Here is a 19,994-nt window from a genome sequence, read left to right as displayed (position 1 = left end):
AGTTGGGGGTTACTGGTCCAAAGTTCTAAGTCAGACAAGGGTGTGTTTCTACCAGTATTTAGCTTAATTTTCTGTTTTTGAACAATTATCATCAAGACTTCCAAGATGTAAGCATCACATGTCTGACAGTTTTTTTTGTTCTCACATAACATTCTACATTACTTGTTTTCAAACTGAATAAACGCTTTAAAATAAGCAAAAACACTAAAAATGTAAAAACTAAAAGGACTTATCTGCCTTTAATTTATTTGTTCTTTGTCCCTGTTCTTCTCACTAAACCTTTTTTTTTTTCTGCCCTTCATTTTAGTATTTCTTTCTTTTTTTATTGTGATTTTCAATTCCTTTTCAATTTTTCAAATTTGTATGAAAGAATGACAATTTAGAAGCTGGTTTTATTGTGAAAAATTCTGACTGAAGGACGCTTCTTCTCTAAAAGAATTGCAGCAGAAATATGTAGCCAATAATGTTTGTATAAATAAACATACTACGAATACATTCTATATACAACCAATAATCAGTATACAAGGGTCATTCCAAAAGTAATGCCTCTTATTTTTTAACTCAAAAAGTTGAAGAGCTACAAAAGATGGATATTGTACCATTAAAATGAGCAACTTTTTAGCTCCAGAATTGATTTTTCTACATAGTCACAACTACTCTCAATGCATTTTTGCCAGGAATTCAATGACACATCTCTGCTTCTGATGCACATCCAATGCAAAGGTTGCTTTCTTAGAATCTCACATCATCAATATCTGCAACAGAGAGATGAAACAGTCAGGTCATGAATGCATAAGTTCAGTCATCATAACAAAGTAATTTGCAATCCTCTTTGATTCACTTGGGCAGAATAAAAAAATAGGAGTGATTTCTTTTGGAATGCTGCACAGAACTAATTTCGCAACTGTGTTTCCTTTAAAATAATTTATGCAGTCAATATGACACTATTGATGTCATGAATGCATGCAGCGAGGTGCATATTCGGTGAGAGAGAGTGGTTGACCGGATGGAATAGAGGAAGAGAGGGCAGAAGAGTGGGTATTGATGTCTGATTGGGACAAAACAGAAATGTCTATGGGATTTTGTCAGAAAGAGAAAAAAACAAATAATAATTGTTTTTATCTCATTGTCGTTATATATCTGTTAACATGAAAGGTTGTCTTTAAAACCTCTGTTGAGAGGTATGAAGAGATCCAGATATCCTTAGCTAATCAGCTAAGGATATCTGGATCTCTTCATACCTTCATACGATTACTATTGATATAACGACAAATGAGGGTTAAGGGTAAGGGTCGCCGCCAAGCATTGTTCAACCTGGAAAGACTAATCACTCCTAATTTGATAAGTAAAAACCTCAGTACAAATTAATAGGATAAAAGGGAGAGAGAGAAGTGCTGAGTGGACAAGACAAAGGGTAAGCTCTAAGAGGAAGAAAGAAAGGGTGTTTGTAACAACTCTCTGAAGGAGAGGTGGGGAAAAAGGGGTTGGATTTAGAAAAAGGAATTCTAAAAAGAGTAGAGTCGTAGCCAGCAAACTGAACGGCTGGGATGGTCAAGCACTCCCGATTTGGGAGCCCTCAGGGCCTGATGTTATGATGTTAACTAGTCTGTGTTAATGGGAAATTTTGACTTTACTGGTCTGGTCTTACATCGTTTCACTGTTATAGTCAGTCACCTCAATTTAGACAGTAGCTGTTATGAAGTAATGAAATTAATAAATAGTTTGTTATTGTTATAAACTGGAGTTCTGTTTGTTTGTGGTGAGGATTCTTCATTTTGCAGCAAGCCGCAAGGACCAGCGGAGTGATTGATGTACCCGGAGACTACCTACACAGGGTAGGAGACGATTCGATTGAGAAGCAAAGCGCCCCACCATGAAAACATAGGCGGTGAAGACGATCAATGGGCCAACTTGTGACGGGACAATGTACGATCGAAGGAACACCTGTCATATCGGGTGGAATCCGACAAAGTTAAGGACACCCATTGTGGTTGGTGCAGTATCGGTCTCGTTATATCAATAGTAATCGTTACCATTTACATTTCATCAAAGTTTTATGACGAGTCCTCAAGAGTCAAAATTACTCCTGGCAAAAGTGCATTGAGAATGGGGGTGACTATATAGAAAATAAATTCTGGAGCACTAAAGGTCGCTTATTTTAATGGTATCACTCCTAGCTTCATAGCTCAATTTTTTTAGTTAAAAATAAATAGGAGGTTTTACTTTTGGAACAACCCTTGTATGATAAAGTGTGCTCTGAACATGTAGACAGCCATTGTCCAATCACTGTCAAAAGTGCATTGAATATGATGGTGATTATGTAGAAAAATAAATTCTGGAGCACAAAAAGTCACTCATTTTAATGATATCACTCCTATTTTTGTAGCTCTTCAATTTTTGGAGTAAAAAAAAAAATAGGAGGCTTTACTTTTGGAATGACTTATGTAAACACAATTTATTTTTCTTTACATATTCATTTGTGACCCATTTGTGCAAAAAAATATTAAATATAAATATTTTCTGTAAATATCGATCCAGAGCAAATTAGCCATCTTTAATCAGAGGAAGTAAGGCTCATAACGGAAACAATTGGATAAACAAAATGGCTACTTTGCTCAAAATCAAAACTTACGGTAACTTTAAATACTTATAACTTACATTAAATATGAATATTTTTTTTAATCAAATAGTAGTAGGTAAACCAAAATAATTTATGTTGCCAATAATGATTTTCATTTGAACAGATTGAGGAAGTGTATTCTTTATTTATATAACTAAAACCATAGATGTATGATGTGTGTGTTCGTGTGTAAATATTTTACTGATAAACTCTCTAACATAACAAGAAATAATAAGAAAATGTTTAATAATAAAGACTATAATCTTTATAACTATTTAAATATTCGTTGAAATCAAAAATACAATAGCATAAAACAAAAAACGAAATTTAGAAAATCCTATTCAAACAAAAAATTAAATCCTATTAAAAAACAGCAAATACTGTTTAAAAAAGAAAAAAGAATGAAGGTAAAAAGACTTCTGAAAAAGGTTCAAGTAGATACAAGAGTGGTTTCATATTTTTGGTGGTTTCTACTACAATATTTAATAGGTGGATTAATTAGAGTATATCCCAAATAATATTAATGACAGTATTGACCTATTATTTTGACTATTCGGATTACTGTTCTCATCTTGATGTTATTTTTACGTTTTAACCTATGCAACCTCAAATCTGCAGGTATCTCTTGATGAACTCTGGAATCTGCACAGAATTTTGAATGGAACTCTTTATTTAATCTACAGGAGTAGCATGTTCTTGTTCCATCAGTCATGATTGGGTAGAAGTCCTAAATAATTTGCAATCGTATTCTGAGTATCTGTGACATAACAGATAAAGTGCTTGATAAAATTCAGTAGTACGAGGGGTGTGCAATAAGTAATGCCTCTGACCCACTTCCAGTTGTCTGATCTAGCTGAAATTTTGCATGTGCAATGATTTATATCTCTACGCATTATGTGGCAAATTACAGCTCTAAACTAATTGTGGTTTCTGTTTTACAGGTGTCTGAACTGAGTCAGGTGTGAAATGGAGCCTGTTGAATGTCAAGCAGTGATCTGGTTTTTGTATTTGAAAGGACGCACATGACAGGAAACTTTTGATGAAATGAAAGAAACTTATGGTGATAATTCTCCATCATATGACCTTGTAAAACACTGGCATCGTGAATTCAAACATGGCCGGAAGTCTGTGGAAACAGCTCCTAGACCTGGTCGCCCCCCCCCCCTTATGCCATTGATGAGGCATTTGTCCGTCAAGTTGAGGTTGTCATTTTGGAAGATCGGCGCATTACTATTCGATGTCAAGATTAGTACAGGGTTTGTGGAAACTATCATTCATGACGATTTTCATATGCATAAGGTGTCTGCCAGATGGATTCCTAGGTTGCTCACACCATTCCAGAAGCGAGAACGTGTCGAGTTCTCGAGGATGAATTTGGAGTCGTGCCAAGAAAATGAGTCAAAGTTTTTCAAAAGACTGATTGCACAGGATGAAACCTGGGTCCATCACTATGATCCAGAGACCAAAGCCCAGTCAATGCAGTGGAAGCACTTGGACTCACCACCTCCAAAGAAGGCAAGGGTGCAACCCTCTGCTGGCAAGGTTATGCTCACAGTCTTCTGGAACCAGGACGGAGTAGTGATGACAAATTTCCTCGCAAAGGGTACCACAATTACAGGAGCCTATTATGCTTCACTTTGGAGGAAATTAAGGGAGGCTAACAAAATCAAGAGGCAGGGCAAGATCAGCAAAGGAACCCTCCTCCTGCCGGACAACGCTCCAGTCCACAACTCGCATGTTGCCAGATCAGAAGCACAGGCGTGTGGTTATGAAATCCTCTCCCCCCCTCCCTACTCTCCTGACCTTGCACCCTCTGACTTTCACCTCTTCCCAGCCATGAAGTTGTTTTTGAAAGGAAAGCGTTCCCCAGATGATGCAGCCTTGATTTCTGAAGTCACATCGTGGTTGGATGACCAACCTGGGGTGTTCTACAAAAACGGTCTCCAGAGCTGCATCAAACGATGGGAGAAATGCATAACTCTGGGTGGTTCCTATGTAGAGAAAGACTAATAACCGTGCCAGGTTTCGTTGCTCTACTGCTATGAGAAGTGGGTCAGAGGCATTACTTATTGCACGTCCCTCGTAAGTTACACTTTTCTAGAGGTTGAAGATTCAATCCTTAGTGTGGGCCATATTCAGAATAGAATTGCAAATTACTTAGGATTTTTAAAATCCGCCTTCCATATCATAGAGTGCATCTTCTAAAACAGAAACATAAAACGGAACACAAAAATCAGAATCTTGAAGACGTACATATGGTCAATTCTCCTTTATGGTTGCAAAGTTGTTTGGAAGCAGTGGAGATATGGTTTTTAAAGAGAATTCTATGAATCTCATAGACAGAAAGGAAGAAAAACGAAAAAGTCATGCATAAGACACGATACAGCCAATCACTACTCAATATCATCCACACCAGAGAGTTAAAGTTATTCAGCCATTTAATGCAGATGGATGGTTTGGAAAAAAACTTATGGTAGGCAAGTGAAAGGATAAAAGAGTAGAAAAAGACAATGAACAAAGGTCGCTAATAGTCTCAACAAGGTCACTGAAAACAACTATAGAGCTCATCTGAAAGACTGAATGCAGAGGAGACTGGAGAGTCATGATCATCGATGTTTGCAATAACGTGAAGAACTACATCTGTTTATCCAACAGGAGCTTCATTCAACACATCATACCATTATATATTATTATATATATATCATACCATTATATATTATTATATATATATCATATTATTATATATTATTATATATATATCATATTATTATTATATATTATTATATATATATATCATATTATTATATATATATCATATTATTATATATATATATCATATTATTATATATATATCATATTATTATATATATATCATATTATTATATATTATTATATATATATCATATTATTATATATTATTATATATATATCATATTATTATATATATATCATTATATTATAGGCAGTTGCATCGCATAGTTGTCTCCAATCTAGGCATTATAGCTTTGATAGAAAGGAGGTAGAACTGTCATTAAAGCACCACAAATCTACTGAACCATAACCATGTAAGATCACATGCATTCCCCACCCGACTGCCAACAAATGCTGATCCCAAGTTTCCATGGTATTCTTCTCCTTTGTCTTCTTTTGGCCGTGTCATCATCTCTCACATTGGCGACTGCTGAGGAGGAGGGGGGGGGGCACATGAGTTTACAAGTATATAAAAAAAATGAAACAAAACATAAAAAGCAGAAACTCCGCCACATTCTGCAAATATCAGTTGCATTCTGAGTGTGTAAACCATCGACTCTCTACACCACTAGTGTTCATCAATTTATAGCAACATCTCAATCTGCTCCAAGCTACAACTTATGGTTCACTATGTTAAACTCGCAACTGTCCTCAACTGAACACTGTTCTCAAATGTTGTCCGTAAACTGTTTCTAACTGTCGCAAAATGCATTGCCACTCCTAAAACTGCTCCTAAACATATTGACTTCTATTGTTCAGTCCTTTTGTTCCTGTTACTGCCACACCTTGATTAACAATCCTATCTTAGTTCCCTACTGTAAATATACTGACCTCTATGTCCAGTCTTTTGTCTCAGTTAATACCACACCTTGATGAACCATCCTCTTTTAGAACACCTTTGTGTGCCTTATTCAACCAGCTCTCCTACTGCCTATCTATTAACCTTACATCCTATACTTTTGTTCTGTTGATCAACTTATTTCCTTTTTTTGTTAGAATTTTTTCTCTTTTTTACTTCCTAACACTTTTTTCTTGGGGGTTGGGGGAAGTCTATAGTATCACAAAGTGGTAAACATGGACTTGAAAGAAAGAAGGGTGAATAAATGTTTTCTCAATTATTAAATTATTTCTGTCGGATAGGTTCGTAAGAGTAGTGGTTGATGGGCAGAAATCAGAAACTCACAGTATTAATGCTGGGGTCCTTCAGGGGTCAATGCTGGGCCCAACTCTCTTCCTGGTCTACATCAATAATCTTCCAAATAACATCCTTACATCATTTGTAGGCATTTATGCTAACGAGACACTACCATATATGGCAACATATCAAAGGTCGTAAATAACCAAGTTCTCTCTGACTCTCTCTCCTCTGATCTTGAGCATGTGGTACAATGGAGAAAGCAGTGGCAGGTTACTTTTAATGCATCTCAAACCAAGCTCCTATCTTTACATCATCACTGCTCTGATCCACATTTGGCATCAATTGAAATGAATGGCTCTTGTCTTGGGGAGGCCACATGTTTTGACAAGCTTCTGGGCTTGACTTTTACTCCTGATCTGAAATGGAACACCTACATCAAATCCGTTGCCAAGGTCGCTGGAAAAATGGTAGGATCCTTCTACCGCTCTAGTAGATATCTCACTGCTGATGCAATTCTCTATCTATATAAAAGTCAAGTACGTCCAAGGATGGAGTACTATTGCCACATCTGGGCAGGAGCTGCTAGAAGCAGCTTATCTTGCCTTGACAGAGTTCAAAATAGACTTTGTAGGTTAGTGGAGGATGCCCTTTTCTCTTCCCTGCAGTCTCTTTCCTACAGACAAGATGTTGAAGCCTGTCTCTGCTTTATCATTATTTTCATGGCAGGTGCTTGTTTGAGCTCCAATCTATGGTCCCCCCTCACCAAACTTTCACAAAAAACACTCGTCTAGCTGAAACCACTATCAATAATTTCCTCCACTCTTTATCTGTGCCTAAGCCTAAATGTAGATTCCATGAACAAAGTTTCTTTTTTTAGAACTGCACACGTGTGGAACTCTCTTCCGTCGGCCTGCTTTCCAGCTGACTACAATTCAAGTCCAATGTAAACAAGTTCTTGATGAAACGTCCTCCCAAAGTAATCCAATTTCCACTACTTACGATTACTATGCTATAATCCCATTGACTACTGTACACCCATTAACCCTTATCCTCGAGTGGCCTCTGGGCCTTGATAAGTGGTGACTCCTATGTCAAAAAAATAAAAATAAAATAAAATAAAGGTCTGCACAAATAATAAACAGATAAATTAGTTTAGAAGTCAATTTGTAAAAGCTGTTCAATGCATGCCAACATAAAAAATGGACGTTAAGCTGATAATGATGAGAATGGAGAAGAGTAGGCGTATTGGTACACTTTCCCCTGAGATAGTAATATTAAAATAAAACGTTTAAGGAATCAATGCAAATGAAGTTAACAATATAATTCTCTGCGACTGGCAGTGCTGATTAAGTTTAATGGTGCCACTGTTTTATGCCTGCATGATTTATTTGTTTTGTAATCGATTGAAAAATGCTTAACATCTGCAGCTGTTTTTCTGTTTAATATCAAATGCACAGGTGACAGCTTGCACTTACCAAGGACGAAGCAAAAAAAAAAAAAAAAAAAAATTGCAAAAAATAAAAAATAAATAAAAATACCATTCTTAAAAAAAGAAAAGTCTACTTAACAAATTAAACAAATTTTTAAAAATTTAATTGCAGATTTGTGTCTCCACCGACAGAGGAGCGGACAGTATAGCAATATGTGTGCTGAATAGGAGACTTTATTGGTTTGGTCACATTGAAAGAATGAATGAGAATGTTTGGGTGAGTAGATGTAGAAATATTAAGGTAAAGTCAATTGGCAGGGGAAGACTAAGGTAAATATAAGAGGAAGTGATGAGGATGAATTTGAGAGAAAGAGGGATAAATAAAGACCTGGCCAGAGATAAGTAAGTTTGGAAGTGAATTACTTAAAGTCGTCTAACACAAGACAGCATATAAAACAGATATAAACCTTACATGGGCTATTGTGATAAACATTTATCAGGAATAACCCTACTGAGGAGTTGAGCAGCAATATGTTTATTCGCATTATAACCATTATTGTCGGCTGTTTTACGTGCTAGTGTATGTTGGACAGCTTTAAGAAATTAAATTACCAACTAACCTATCTCTGGTCAGGTTTTTATTTATCCATCATTTTCTCAAGTCTATTTTTATCACTTCTCTTCATCATTTCCTTGGTCTGTTACTGTGAACTGGACCTACTACCTCAACTGTTCTACATCTACTAATCCAAGAACTTGTATCCATTTTTTCAACATGACTACACCATTAAAGTTTTCTGTTCTGCACACATTTTACTATCCTGATTTAACCTTTTATTTAATGTCATAACTAAGCTTATCTCCAAGACTCATATTAGTCATCCATTCAATAATTCTCATATCATTTTTCTATGTGCAACACATGTCCTTTATCTCCAAATATATAAATAAACAAACAATTTAAAATTTCTGCATATTGGTTCAGGTGAGGAAATAGTAAGTAAGGAGAGAATTCCAGAACTAAATGGTTTGATGAAAGAAGCTACTACAGAAAAAAAATCTTCCAGCATCTAGGGACCGCTACAAACAGGTATGAGTTTAGTGCTGTGTTATGTTAACTAAGTTCATTGGAGCACATTCCATAGAAGTATTTATAAAAGAAGCATTATAAAACTTGACAACCATCACGGATTTACAAAGCTAGAAATTCTTTTTTGCATTCCAAGAAATTATTGAACTTTCTCTGATGACAGTATGGCAATGGTAGTGTAAGTTTCTTAGATTGAAATTATGGGTCAATCATGTTAAAATCGTTGACCTAAGAGGTCAATAACCAATAATAATAAGAGATCAATAATCAAGCTATTCAGGTAGTCCAAAGTTTTATCTTGTTGATATTAGTGAATCACAGTTGGAACTTATACTAGTGTGATTGTGTATCAGAACCCATAAGTTGTATGCAGACAGTCACAAAGAAACAAAAACAAGGAAAGAATTTGACTCATTTTTTTTTTTCAGTTGTAACAACAGACATTTATTTACAGGTACTTTCCAGAATAACGCCTTGTCTTTGGTTCAAAAGTCTTCTCATACTCCAATGTGCTTAACAAGACTCTGCCATGTTGAACATGTGGTACTTTGTCTTTGTCCGGCCATGTTTAGGATATGTGTTTCCCTATCGTTCTCGGGTCACATATGTAACACATCTATTTCTGCTCGCTTGTATCTTGAACATGTCTCAAATACCTACCTCTGAACACATGTGTCCTTTTTATTTTGGCTGTGTTACATCGTGCAGCCAGTTTGGTCATTTGCCTATGGCTGCTGCTGCTAACCCAGTGTCAGCAGCTCTGTTACAATTGCAAGAGTTAGGAGTGGATGGAATTTCTGCCATTACTAACTAGCAGAGCATTACCATTGTAAACCAAGAGAAGAGTCTATCAGGCATGTGTACGCAGTGTGATGATGCATATAAGTAAAACCTGACCGTCGAGAGTTGAAGGCATGTGTTGCATGGAGAAAAATGGTATGAGAATGATATGATTGGTGTATGATGTTAGTTTTAAACACGGGTTCAGTTCTGATGTCATAAAAGGAAGATTAATTCTGGAGAATTTGATCATATAGCCATGTTGAAAGAATGGATGAAAGTTCTTGGATTAATAGATGTAAAACAGTAAAGGTATTCAAAGTGGCAGAAGTAATAAAAATAGGCTTGCAAGAATGAGACAAATCAAGCAGTAATAAAAAGGAAAAAACTACTTACCTCTATAACAAACAACTCCGATCGGTGGAGGAGAAAAAAATAATATCCTCTTTTGTAAGAGGATGTATTTCCAAAGAATGAAAATGTTTTCACCAAAAAATTTGATGAATTGTGAAAAGCAACCAGCAGGATGAGTAATCTGTTAAAAGAACAAAGCATTAAATGAATTGTAGATAAGTGCATAAACAACAAATTTAATTCTTTTTTTTTTTTTTTTTTTTTACAAGGTAGGCACCACTTATCAAGGCACGGAAGCCACTCAGGGATAAGGGTTATTGCAAGTACATTACGTTGGTGTGGAGATTTGATGAAGTGTTTACTTAAGGGGGTGGTTCATTAGGAATTTGTTAACGTTGGACTTGAACACATCCAAGTTGTAGTCAGGTGGGAAGCAGGCAGACGGAACAGAGTTCCACAGGCGTGCAGTTCTAAGAAAGAAGCTTTGTTCATGGAATCTACGTTTTGATTTAGGCACAGATAAAGAGTGGGGGAAATTTTTCACAGTGGATTCGGGCTAGACGGGTGTTTTTCGTGAAAGATTGGCGAGGGGGGACCAGAGATTGGAGTTCAGACGAGCACCTGCCATGGAAATAACGATAAAACAAGGATAAGCTCACAACGTTTCTTCTATCGGAGAGAAGTTGCAGGGTAGAGAAAAGGGCATCCCCCACCAAGCCACGAAGTCTATTTTGTACTCTGTCAAGGCAGGATAGGCTGTTTTTAGCAGCTCCTGCCCAGATATGGCAGCAGTATTCCACCTTTGGATGTACTTGGCTTTTATATAGATAGAGAATTACATCAGTAGTGAGATATTTTCTGGAGTGGTAGAAGGATCGCACCATCTTTCCAGCGACCTTGGCAACAGACTTGATGTACGTGTTCCATTTCAGATCAGGAGTAAAGGTCAAACCCAGAAGCTTGTCAAAACACGGGGCCTCTCCCAGATGAGAGCCATCCATCCCAATTGATGCCAGATGGGGATCAGAGCGTTGATGATGTAAGGATAAAAGTTTGGTTTTAGATGCATTAAAAGGTAACCAGCCACGTCTTCCCCCACTGAACCATGCGCTCGAGATCAGAGGAGAGAGAATCAAAGAGAACTTTGTCATTTACAGCCTTTGATGTGTTGCCATAGATGGTCGTGTTATCAGTATAGATGTCAACGAATGATTTAAGTATGTGTTTTGGAAGATCATTGATGTAGATCAGGAAGAGAGTTGGGCCCAGGATGGACCCCTGAGGGACTCCAGAATTAACACTGGGGGCCTCTGATTTCTGTCCATCAACTACTACTCTTATGAGCCTATCAGAGAGAAATGATTTAATGATTGAGAAAACATTTCCAGTTATACCGTAGCTGGAAATCTTGTGAAGTAGGCCCTTATGCCATATCTTATCGAAGGCCGTCGATATGTCAAGAGCAATTGCCCTAGAAAGGAAGCCTTTGTCAAGAGATTCACTAATCCTATGCGATATAACCGTTAGCACATCTGCTGTAGATCTGGTTGAACGGAAACCATATTGCATGTCACTAAGAAGGTTATTTCTGGCGAGGTGGTTGACTATTTCTCTATTCAATATGGATTCCAGCAACTTGCTCATGACACACAGGAGACTTATTGGTCTGTACTGAGAGGGAGACGACTTATCACCTGAATTCTTAAATACAAGGCATACTGATGAGGTTTTCCAGAGTGTTGGAAAGCACTTCTCCTTAAGGCAACGCTTAAACAGCTTTGTAAGTATGGGGGTAAGTTCTGGTTGAAGCTTTTTCAGCACTATAATTGGAATGCCGTCAGGGTAGCTTGGCAACGTTACGCACGGATATTTGTACGTTGCATAGCGTGTTATCTGTTATAGGAGGAAATACGGGGAGTTGATGGCCTTCGTCGTATAGGGTAGAATTAGCTGCAAAGTTCTTGGCCTTGTCTGATGCTGATGAGATGACCTCAGGTCCATTGATGATGGTTGGGATAGAACACATGCTTTTGTTCAGGATTCTGTTTGCTATTTGCCAAAATTGGTGGGAACCAAGCCTCTGCTCAGCTACTTTGGATTTAACGGACTGAGCATATAGCTCTCTTGCATTTTTTATTACTCTTTTAGAGTGATTGCTGGCAAACCTGAAAGCAGCTTTAGTCTCAGTACATCTATTACGTTGGTAGCTATGGAAAAAGTCATTTCCCCGGCAGTGTTGATCAAACACCGCCTTCCTTAATCACAAGAACAAAAAAAAATGTTCCAGATATTAGATCTAATGACTTGCTCATGATTAATTTAATTTTTTAACCTATTCATTTTATAAAAATATGTCTTCCTTACCTGTGAGATTCATCCCAGTCTCCAAATGCAAGATGGATGTATACTTTTTAAATTTTGCCAGTGTTGTATTTATACGATTAGGATTAATCCATTATACTACTTATCACCCCTTACTATTATTACTATTTTATATATTTACATTCTTATTTATCATAAATATATAAAAGTTTTAAAAATATTGTGTGTGTATGTATATACATATATATATATATACACACACATACAATTTTTTTCTTATTTTTTTCTACATTTTATACATTATTAATATAGTTTTGGATTTCCTTTATTCTGCTTAACGTTATATGATTCAAAAGCATCAGAATATCGACCAAATGCTTTATTTAACTGTTTAAATATTTTAGTTTTATTCCCACCTTCCTTATTCCCATCATCCTTATTACTAATCTAGAAACTGGAGTATAAAATCTATTAATTTTAAAGTAACGCGAACAATTCTTAAAAACTCTAACATAATGGTTCCATAAAATATAAAAAAAGGGCAGGTACTATTTTTGTGCTGCATACAAACTATTTGAAAGAGGAAAGAGTTTCTTTTATCAAATATTTTATAAACAAAAATTCCTCAATTTTTATATCTAAATCCAGAAATGTAGCTTGTGTTCCTCTATGTTCACAATTTAATTCTAACTCCTTTGGATATATAAGATGCTTATTTTTTTCAAATTCCTTGTTACTGTTTATATATATATATATATATATATATATATATATATATATATTAGTGTTGGACCAATTAATAGGAAAAAAATCGGAAAAATCGACGAGTTTGGGGGTATTGGAATAAAAAAAATTGGTGCCTGTTTTCCAATGCCAAAACGATTCTTTTAATTGCCTTTTTTTATTTGATTTCATTAAAAAAAAAATCTTCCATTGCTGGTAATAATGATAAAATATTAAATATTTCTTGATTTTAAAATACCAGTAAAGTTAAAATCGATAGATCATCCTCCACAAGTGTAAATTTACCTTTAGGAAAATATCTACATAGTTAATATGCATTTTTTATAGAAATCAGGAAAAATAACAACTTTATAGTTAAATATTTAGAGATTTATAAAGAATCGGAATCAGTAATTTACTACGAAATCTGTAAAAATATTGGAATCGTTCCATCACTAATATATATATATATATATATATATATATATATATATATATAATTATTAAAATTAAAAATGAGATTAATTAAAATAGATTCCCAAAAAGGTATAATTAAATAAATATATCTAAAATGTGGTATTTGTCATAAATTAGATCAAGTGTCACTTTTTATTATTGCATGCAAACTTTTAGTTAATCATTAAACATCTGAAAAATGAAAGTAAAAATAAAAATAAATATTTGTACATAAATTTCATCATTCAACCAAAGAATTTTGTTGATCTCAATCTAATGATTATTTGATTTTATTTGCTGCATTTGTATAAACAGCTGTCGGATATACTTGATCAATATGAAATGTGTATATTTATTGTTTTTTGGCATATCATTTTTATCCTTTATTATTACAATGTTTCAATTGATATATTAATTGGTGTTCACTGGACCATACATCTAAAAGTTCAACTACAATTACAATAAAAAAAACAGAAGAAAAAATGGAAAAGAAAAAAAGGAAAAAAAGAAAAAAGTTGAATAATCATACAGAATGACTTTTTTTAGAACGCTTGCTTGCTGTTTTTGCAATGAACATGATTTAATTTAATATCGATTCTCTTTTTGAGAGAACAGTATTTTGTTTTGCAAACTTTAATATTAGAAAAATAAAAAGCTATCTTAAATCACAGCCTTACTTTTTATTGAATAAAAACTTTTGAGTGCACATTTAGGAAATTGACTCCACCTCTAAATTCCACAATCTACACTTTTTTTCACGTTAATCTCATGATTTTTATCGTCAGGGATCAGTTTTCAATTATAACGTTCTACTAAATTGAACACTTACTTTGTGACCATCACAGAGAAAAATATTGCAACTCTCATGTGACCGGTGATTATTCCCATCTAAAGAAAGATTTTTTATTTTTATCTCATATGCAGGAGAAACATCCCATGTGAACATTTTTTTTCTTTTGTTGCATTCTTTAAATTATTTGTTTGTTGTTTTTTTTAAATAAATTATTTCTTGCCTTTGATAACAATTATTTGTTGTGAATTTAAAAAACTACTTGTCTGCCCTGAAGCATCAGAAAAAAATATTTTTTGATTCTTGAATTCTTTAATCAATTTGTTATATAATGTTATAAACTGAAAAAAAATTCTTAATGCTGCAATATTTTAAGTTATAAATTTATTCTCTTTTTTACTAGAATGTCTTGTCCTTTTCTTTTCCAGTTTTAACAACTAGTCCTTTATTTTTCCATGTTAAGCTTAACTTTTTATGCTTGCAGTTTTCTATTGTAATCCATGATTTTTCCAGGTTTCTAGTAAATTCACTTGTTCTTTGTTTAATTTCAGTCTTATTTTTTTGCCACCATAAACAGAACATACGCATCTATATCTATAAAAGTGAACGTGTCTGTGTATCTGTGTGTGTGTACATTTCCCTATGCAATAACTCTCAATTTTAAGTCTACAGACTCGAAATTTGATATACTGGGTACTGAGATTTGGGAAAATCTTTGTGATCAGTTTTTGGACAGAAATTTGGCTGATAAGAGGTCAAAGTTCAACGATTTGACCTTTGAGAACTCTACCAAATCCTCCGCCAATTTTGGGTATAAACAATTGAAATTTTAGATATAGATTCCTTGGACATGGATCTAACTTAATAACTTGATTTGAGCTCAAAACAATAAATGTTAAGGGATCATAATTGGGGTCAAAGTTTGAAAAAATTCGACCTCTGCGGTCCCTACCAAATTACTCAGAAAATTTCTGGTCTAAACATTTGAAATTTTACATAAAGGGTATTCAGAGATAGGGCAAGCTTTTTAATTGGTTTGGGTTGAAAATTTGAAGTACAAATATATAAATCTATGTATGTTTGCATGTCTGCCTAAAGCTTTCGACAGAGGCGACGGATTTTTACAAGATCAGTATCATTTTGAAGTTCGACCCTTCAGAAGACAAATACCAAAAAATTGACTAAAAAAATCAATTTCTTCACCCTCAACTGGGCACTTTTTTACAGGGAGGGGGGGGTCGCTTTTTTTGTTGATATTTTCGAAAGTCATCTCCTCTTTTCAATTGTCTAGCCTTAATTTAAACCTACGTCACTTCCGGTTTGACATTGGTCGTAATAGCAAAGGTGTCACTTTTTTCCTGTTCTTTTCCTTCTTCACGGTATGGGTTCGAGCCTGCCTTCCTACTACCACTTTTTTTTTTGCTCAACACACCTACAAACAACCGGGCAATGCCGGGCACCCATGCTAGTATTTAATAACAATGTATGACACTCATCTGTTTTCAATAAAATCCTCCCCAATTATCTCCCTTCCATCCTCTCATTCTCTCTATTTCATTTGTTACTTCTTTTCGCGAGAGCGGTGAATTGGTAGCAACAGTAGTCGCTGAAGCGACGTGGTTGCTATGGAAACCAGTCATAAAAAACATTGCTCACCTCCACATGTTTTTTACAATTTTGAGCACTATTAACTTCATAACTTTTGTTTTACTGAACAAAAATTGAAATTTTTTTTTTCACAATATAGCTGAGACGGTGATCCATAAACTGTAATAATTGTTTGAAATTTGGTCGAAAAATGAGTGACCGGTGAAGCTTTAAAGCAGTTCTAAATGACTAAAACTACCACTTACCCATATATTCAAACACAGTAGTGTTTGAATGATTAACCCATATTAAAAAAAAAAAAACATTATTTATTTTCAATTTTTCACTCCTCATTATTGTAAAGGTAAAAGAGTCATCTGCTCCTGATAACAGGAAGTGCCTGTGGAGTTACCTCCCCTAATAACAGGAAATAACCAGAGTGTGATATACCTCTGATAACTATATATAGAAGAGACATAGGTGCAGCTATTTGCTTTTTGTCTGGTTCTCAGCAATGAGCTGGAAGGACACATTTTCCCACTTTACATGACGCTACGAACATAATTAATGTTGTAAAGCCTGGAACTTCATAAAACATGATTGAAAATACTCGTCACCAAACACCACGGAGCAAGAAAGCATGCATCTATTACAGCAACTTATTGAGCTTTAGAAAGAAAACATTGAGCTAAGAGATGCTTCAAAGTCGTCCCAACATATCACAGGCAGAAAAAAAAAACAGGATGACTCTCGTAAGGACTGGATATGGCTTACTGAGAATGGGCATTAGTTTTGGATAGCCAAATACATGTATGTATGTGTATTGGAAGATTCAGCTGTAATCCGGAATGAAATTTGGGAGACGTGTACACTAGAAACAAATAGGCTATTCTTTGAACTTGTAGAGATAGAAAGGCTCCACTCTATCACAGAGGAGTATCTTCTGTGTCAGATACAACTGTTAGCTGTGAGAGGATTATACTAACAAGTCCACCAACAGAAATTCCACTCTATGAGGCAAAACAAGGGCGAGTCAATAATGGATTTTATATTGAGGCTACATGGCCAAGCCAAATTTTGTGCCGGCAGCAATCAGACAACATGGTTGCTAGGTAGATGATAGCTGAACTGAGAAATACTTAACACCAAAAGAGGGTACTGGCAGAGATAGCTTCACTTACTACATTGGAGCAGAAGTTTTCATAGTTGGTCAACCTGGAGGCAACAGACAAATCAACTCCACACTCTCATTGTTGTGGAATAGCTCCTTGAGGAATATAAAGGAATTCACCCTGTGTAGATGCCTGTGTCTGCCCTGAAGAAACCGGAAACTATCCCATTTAACAGACATGAATTGAAACAATGGCTAATGGAATATTTTAAATCAAGCATGTTCAACACATGTCCACATCAGCCACAGCAAATAACGGATGGTAAACCCTTAGAAATAAAATTCATCCCAGGGGTAACAATAACAGCAATTCACACACCAATGTTTGTTTCTCATTACTGAAGAAAAAGGTAAAGCATGACATAGAGACATTGCACTGGAGATAATAGAACTGGTATCAGTAGACACACATACTACTTGCTTAATTATTTATAACTTTAAATTCATCTTAACCGAAAACATTCTTCTGCTATTGAAATATTTTGTTATTTCCATAACATTGTTACGAGTTTGATTATTCATATTTCTACCCAAGACAACCAACGTTGCCCAGGCCATAATCCAACATGAAGATACTGGCTTCCTGATCAAAAGTCTATCGATGTTATTTACTATTTAATTATTGAGATGAGATGAGTAATTTGTATATTTTATTTATTTACGGACTATCATCCTCATCTTTTGTATTTGTTGTTGTTTAACAACCTGACGAAGGCCAGAGGAATAGTTGGCCGAAACATCGTTAAACAACACCTATAAAAGATGAGGATAATAATCCACAAATAAATAAATAAAATTGATGTTATTGTTTTTTTTCTTGAAACATAAAAACTTTTTTTTTCCAAAATTACTGGATTCGGCATTAACTAACCTAAAAAAGGTCGATATGCCATAAAACATAACAACCAGATGTAAGCTGACTTGGCATCAATGACTGAACATTGAATATTCTTAATATTAATTTATTAAATTCTACAAGCAATCATCTTCTGCTGGGTTGTTAAATTGCATAATAAATTCCTAGAGGTCTCTCTAGGGTGACCGTTGATCATCACCAACTAACTGTTACAATGTATTCCAGTCTTCAACCCACGTTTGATGAGCATCTAAAGCATTTTACACAACGGCTGCAATTCATTTTAAATTTAATAAAAAGGAAAAGTAAAACAAAAAAAAAAACAGAAAAACAATAACACATTAAAATGATGGGTTACTTATGCAGGCAAGAGAGAGTCATATATCAAATGTGTGTGCTGTGTACTTCTTAGGTTATGTCATGGACCTCAAAATGGAGCTAAAATAGAGAAAAATTACTTACGCATCATTTATATTTGATGTGTCAACAGAAAGGGACCAAACTCTCTGTTCTGGAAGTTACGTGGTCCCACCAACTTCTGCTAACTAAAGGTTAAATTCTGACCTTCCATCCATCAATCACAGCCCCATTTGACTAATGGTTTTTGTTATGTAACATAGCAACTTAAACACTGACTATTTAAAAAAAATTCTCCCCTAGTACATAATCTTATTGGGACAGCTGTTCTTTCCTTTTATTTAATCAAAAAACAACATAAGCAGATACATTCAGATAAATCGGAGAACCAACTAGACTTTGAATCCACCTCCTGTTCATATTTATCTATGCCCAATATGTCAACCAACCTACCTTCAATTGCGGCAAAATCTCATGGTTTGGAGTGGATGAACCTGACCAGGACTCATTTGGTTGTGCTACAGTCGAAGGACAGAACGTTGCCATGATTGTCCCGTCTAACTCTGAAGAGATATTTCTGTTCTCATTGCAAGGTGGCAACAGGCCTTTCTTATCATTGTAGAATGCTTGAAGTTGATCATATTTGCCGGGTGTTTGGAGCTGATGCCTGAAAAAAAGAAAAAAGAAAATCAGCTGAAAGAAAAACTACATCAAAATTAAACAGATAAAAATGCACCGTGATGCTAGAAGCGATGGTCAGACTGCAAACAGTCAAACTGGTTGCATCATGCCGCTGACTTTTGGATATTTACCCTCACTTGAGCATTAGATGATGTGAGGAGACTTGATTCTGGCATCAAGCATCAACAGAATTTAAACGTATTTTTTAAGGAGTTTTTCACTCCAGTGCCAAGTTGTGGTCGCCACAGAATCTAGCAGAAAGATTGTCTATAGTTTTTTCTCGAGGAATTAATCCCCATTTTAGTCATGTAAATTTGTTCGAATTGAGAGCAAACGACATCCAAATTGTGTTTGTATTTCTTTCATGATGAAACGTAGACTCCTTCTCAAAGCAATGAAAGCAAGAAGAAAAGGTTTGGATTTAAAATTCTTAATCAGCATTCAGATAAAATGTTAGTTAGTTTACCCTTCGGTGCCCAAAATTAAAATGCATCAAATCATTTATCTCAATGCATTTACTCACATTTAAAAAAAAAATAAATAAATAAATAAAATAAAAACATTTTAAGCCAACCAGATACATTTCTCTGAATTTATCAAATTTGCCCTTTTGATTCACTCCAAGTGCCTAAAAAGACAGCTTTTTCTTTCAATAAAAATATAAGGCAAAGTCCATGGCAAAGCTTACATGTGCTTTACTCCAAGTTTCCCTCACATTGGGGGAAGCTAACTAATACATCTCTCAACTCACATATTTTGACACACACACACTAACTTTTTCACTTTCATCTTCCCATCCCCCCAAAAATGTATAAACTTATTCATTTTAATACTAACATTTCTCACTGAACTTCCTATAATAAAAACCAATGAACACTGATTCTTATTA

The 19,994-nt window shown here is 35.1% G+C and overlaps 1 protein-coding gene across 1 annotated transcript in view; it reads right to left on the bottom strand.

Annotated features, from left to right (window-relative positions):
- LOC145258249 (DENN domain-containing protein 11-like) overlaps positions 1 to 19,994 on the bottom strand; it is an 80,061-nt gene that overhangs the window by 10,917 nt on the left and 49,150 nt on the right. The window contains exons 4-5 of the mRNA XM_080116224.1: positions 18,878 to 19,091; positions 10,205 to 10,343 (exon numbers count right to left, since the gene is read on the bottom strand). Of these exons, the coding sequence (XP_079972350.1) occupies positions 10,205 to 10,343; positions 18,878 to 19,091 (353 nt within the window). The remainder of the gene's footprint in view (positions 1 to 10,204; positions 10,344 to 18,877; positions 19,092 to 19,994) is intronic.

The sequence above is a fragment of the Euprymna scolopes genome, chromosome 33, assembly GCF_053919585.1.
Source record: "Euprymna scolopes isolate OS-2025 chromosome 33, ASM5391958v1, whole genome shotgun sequence".
Lineage (NCBI taxonomy): Eukaryota > Metazoa > Mollusca > Cephalopoda > Sepiida > Sepiolidae > Euprymna > Euprymna scolopes.
The sequence above is the reverse complement of the archived record's forward strand: the minus strand, read 5'-3'. Positions and strand labels throughout refer to the sequence as shown.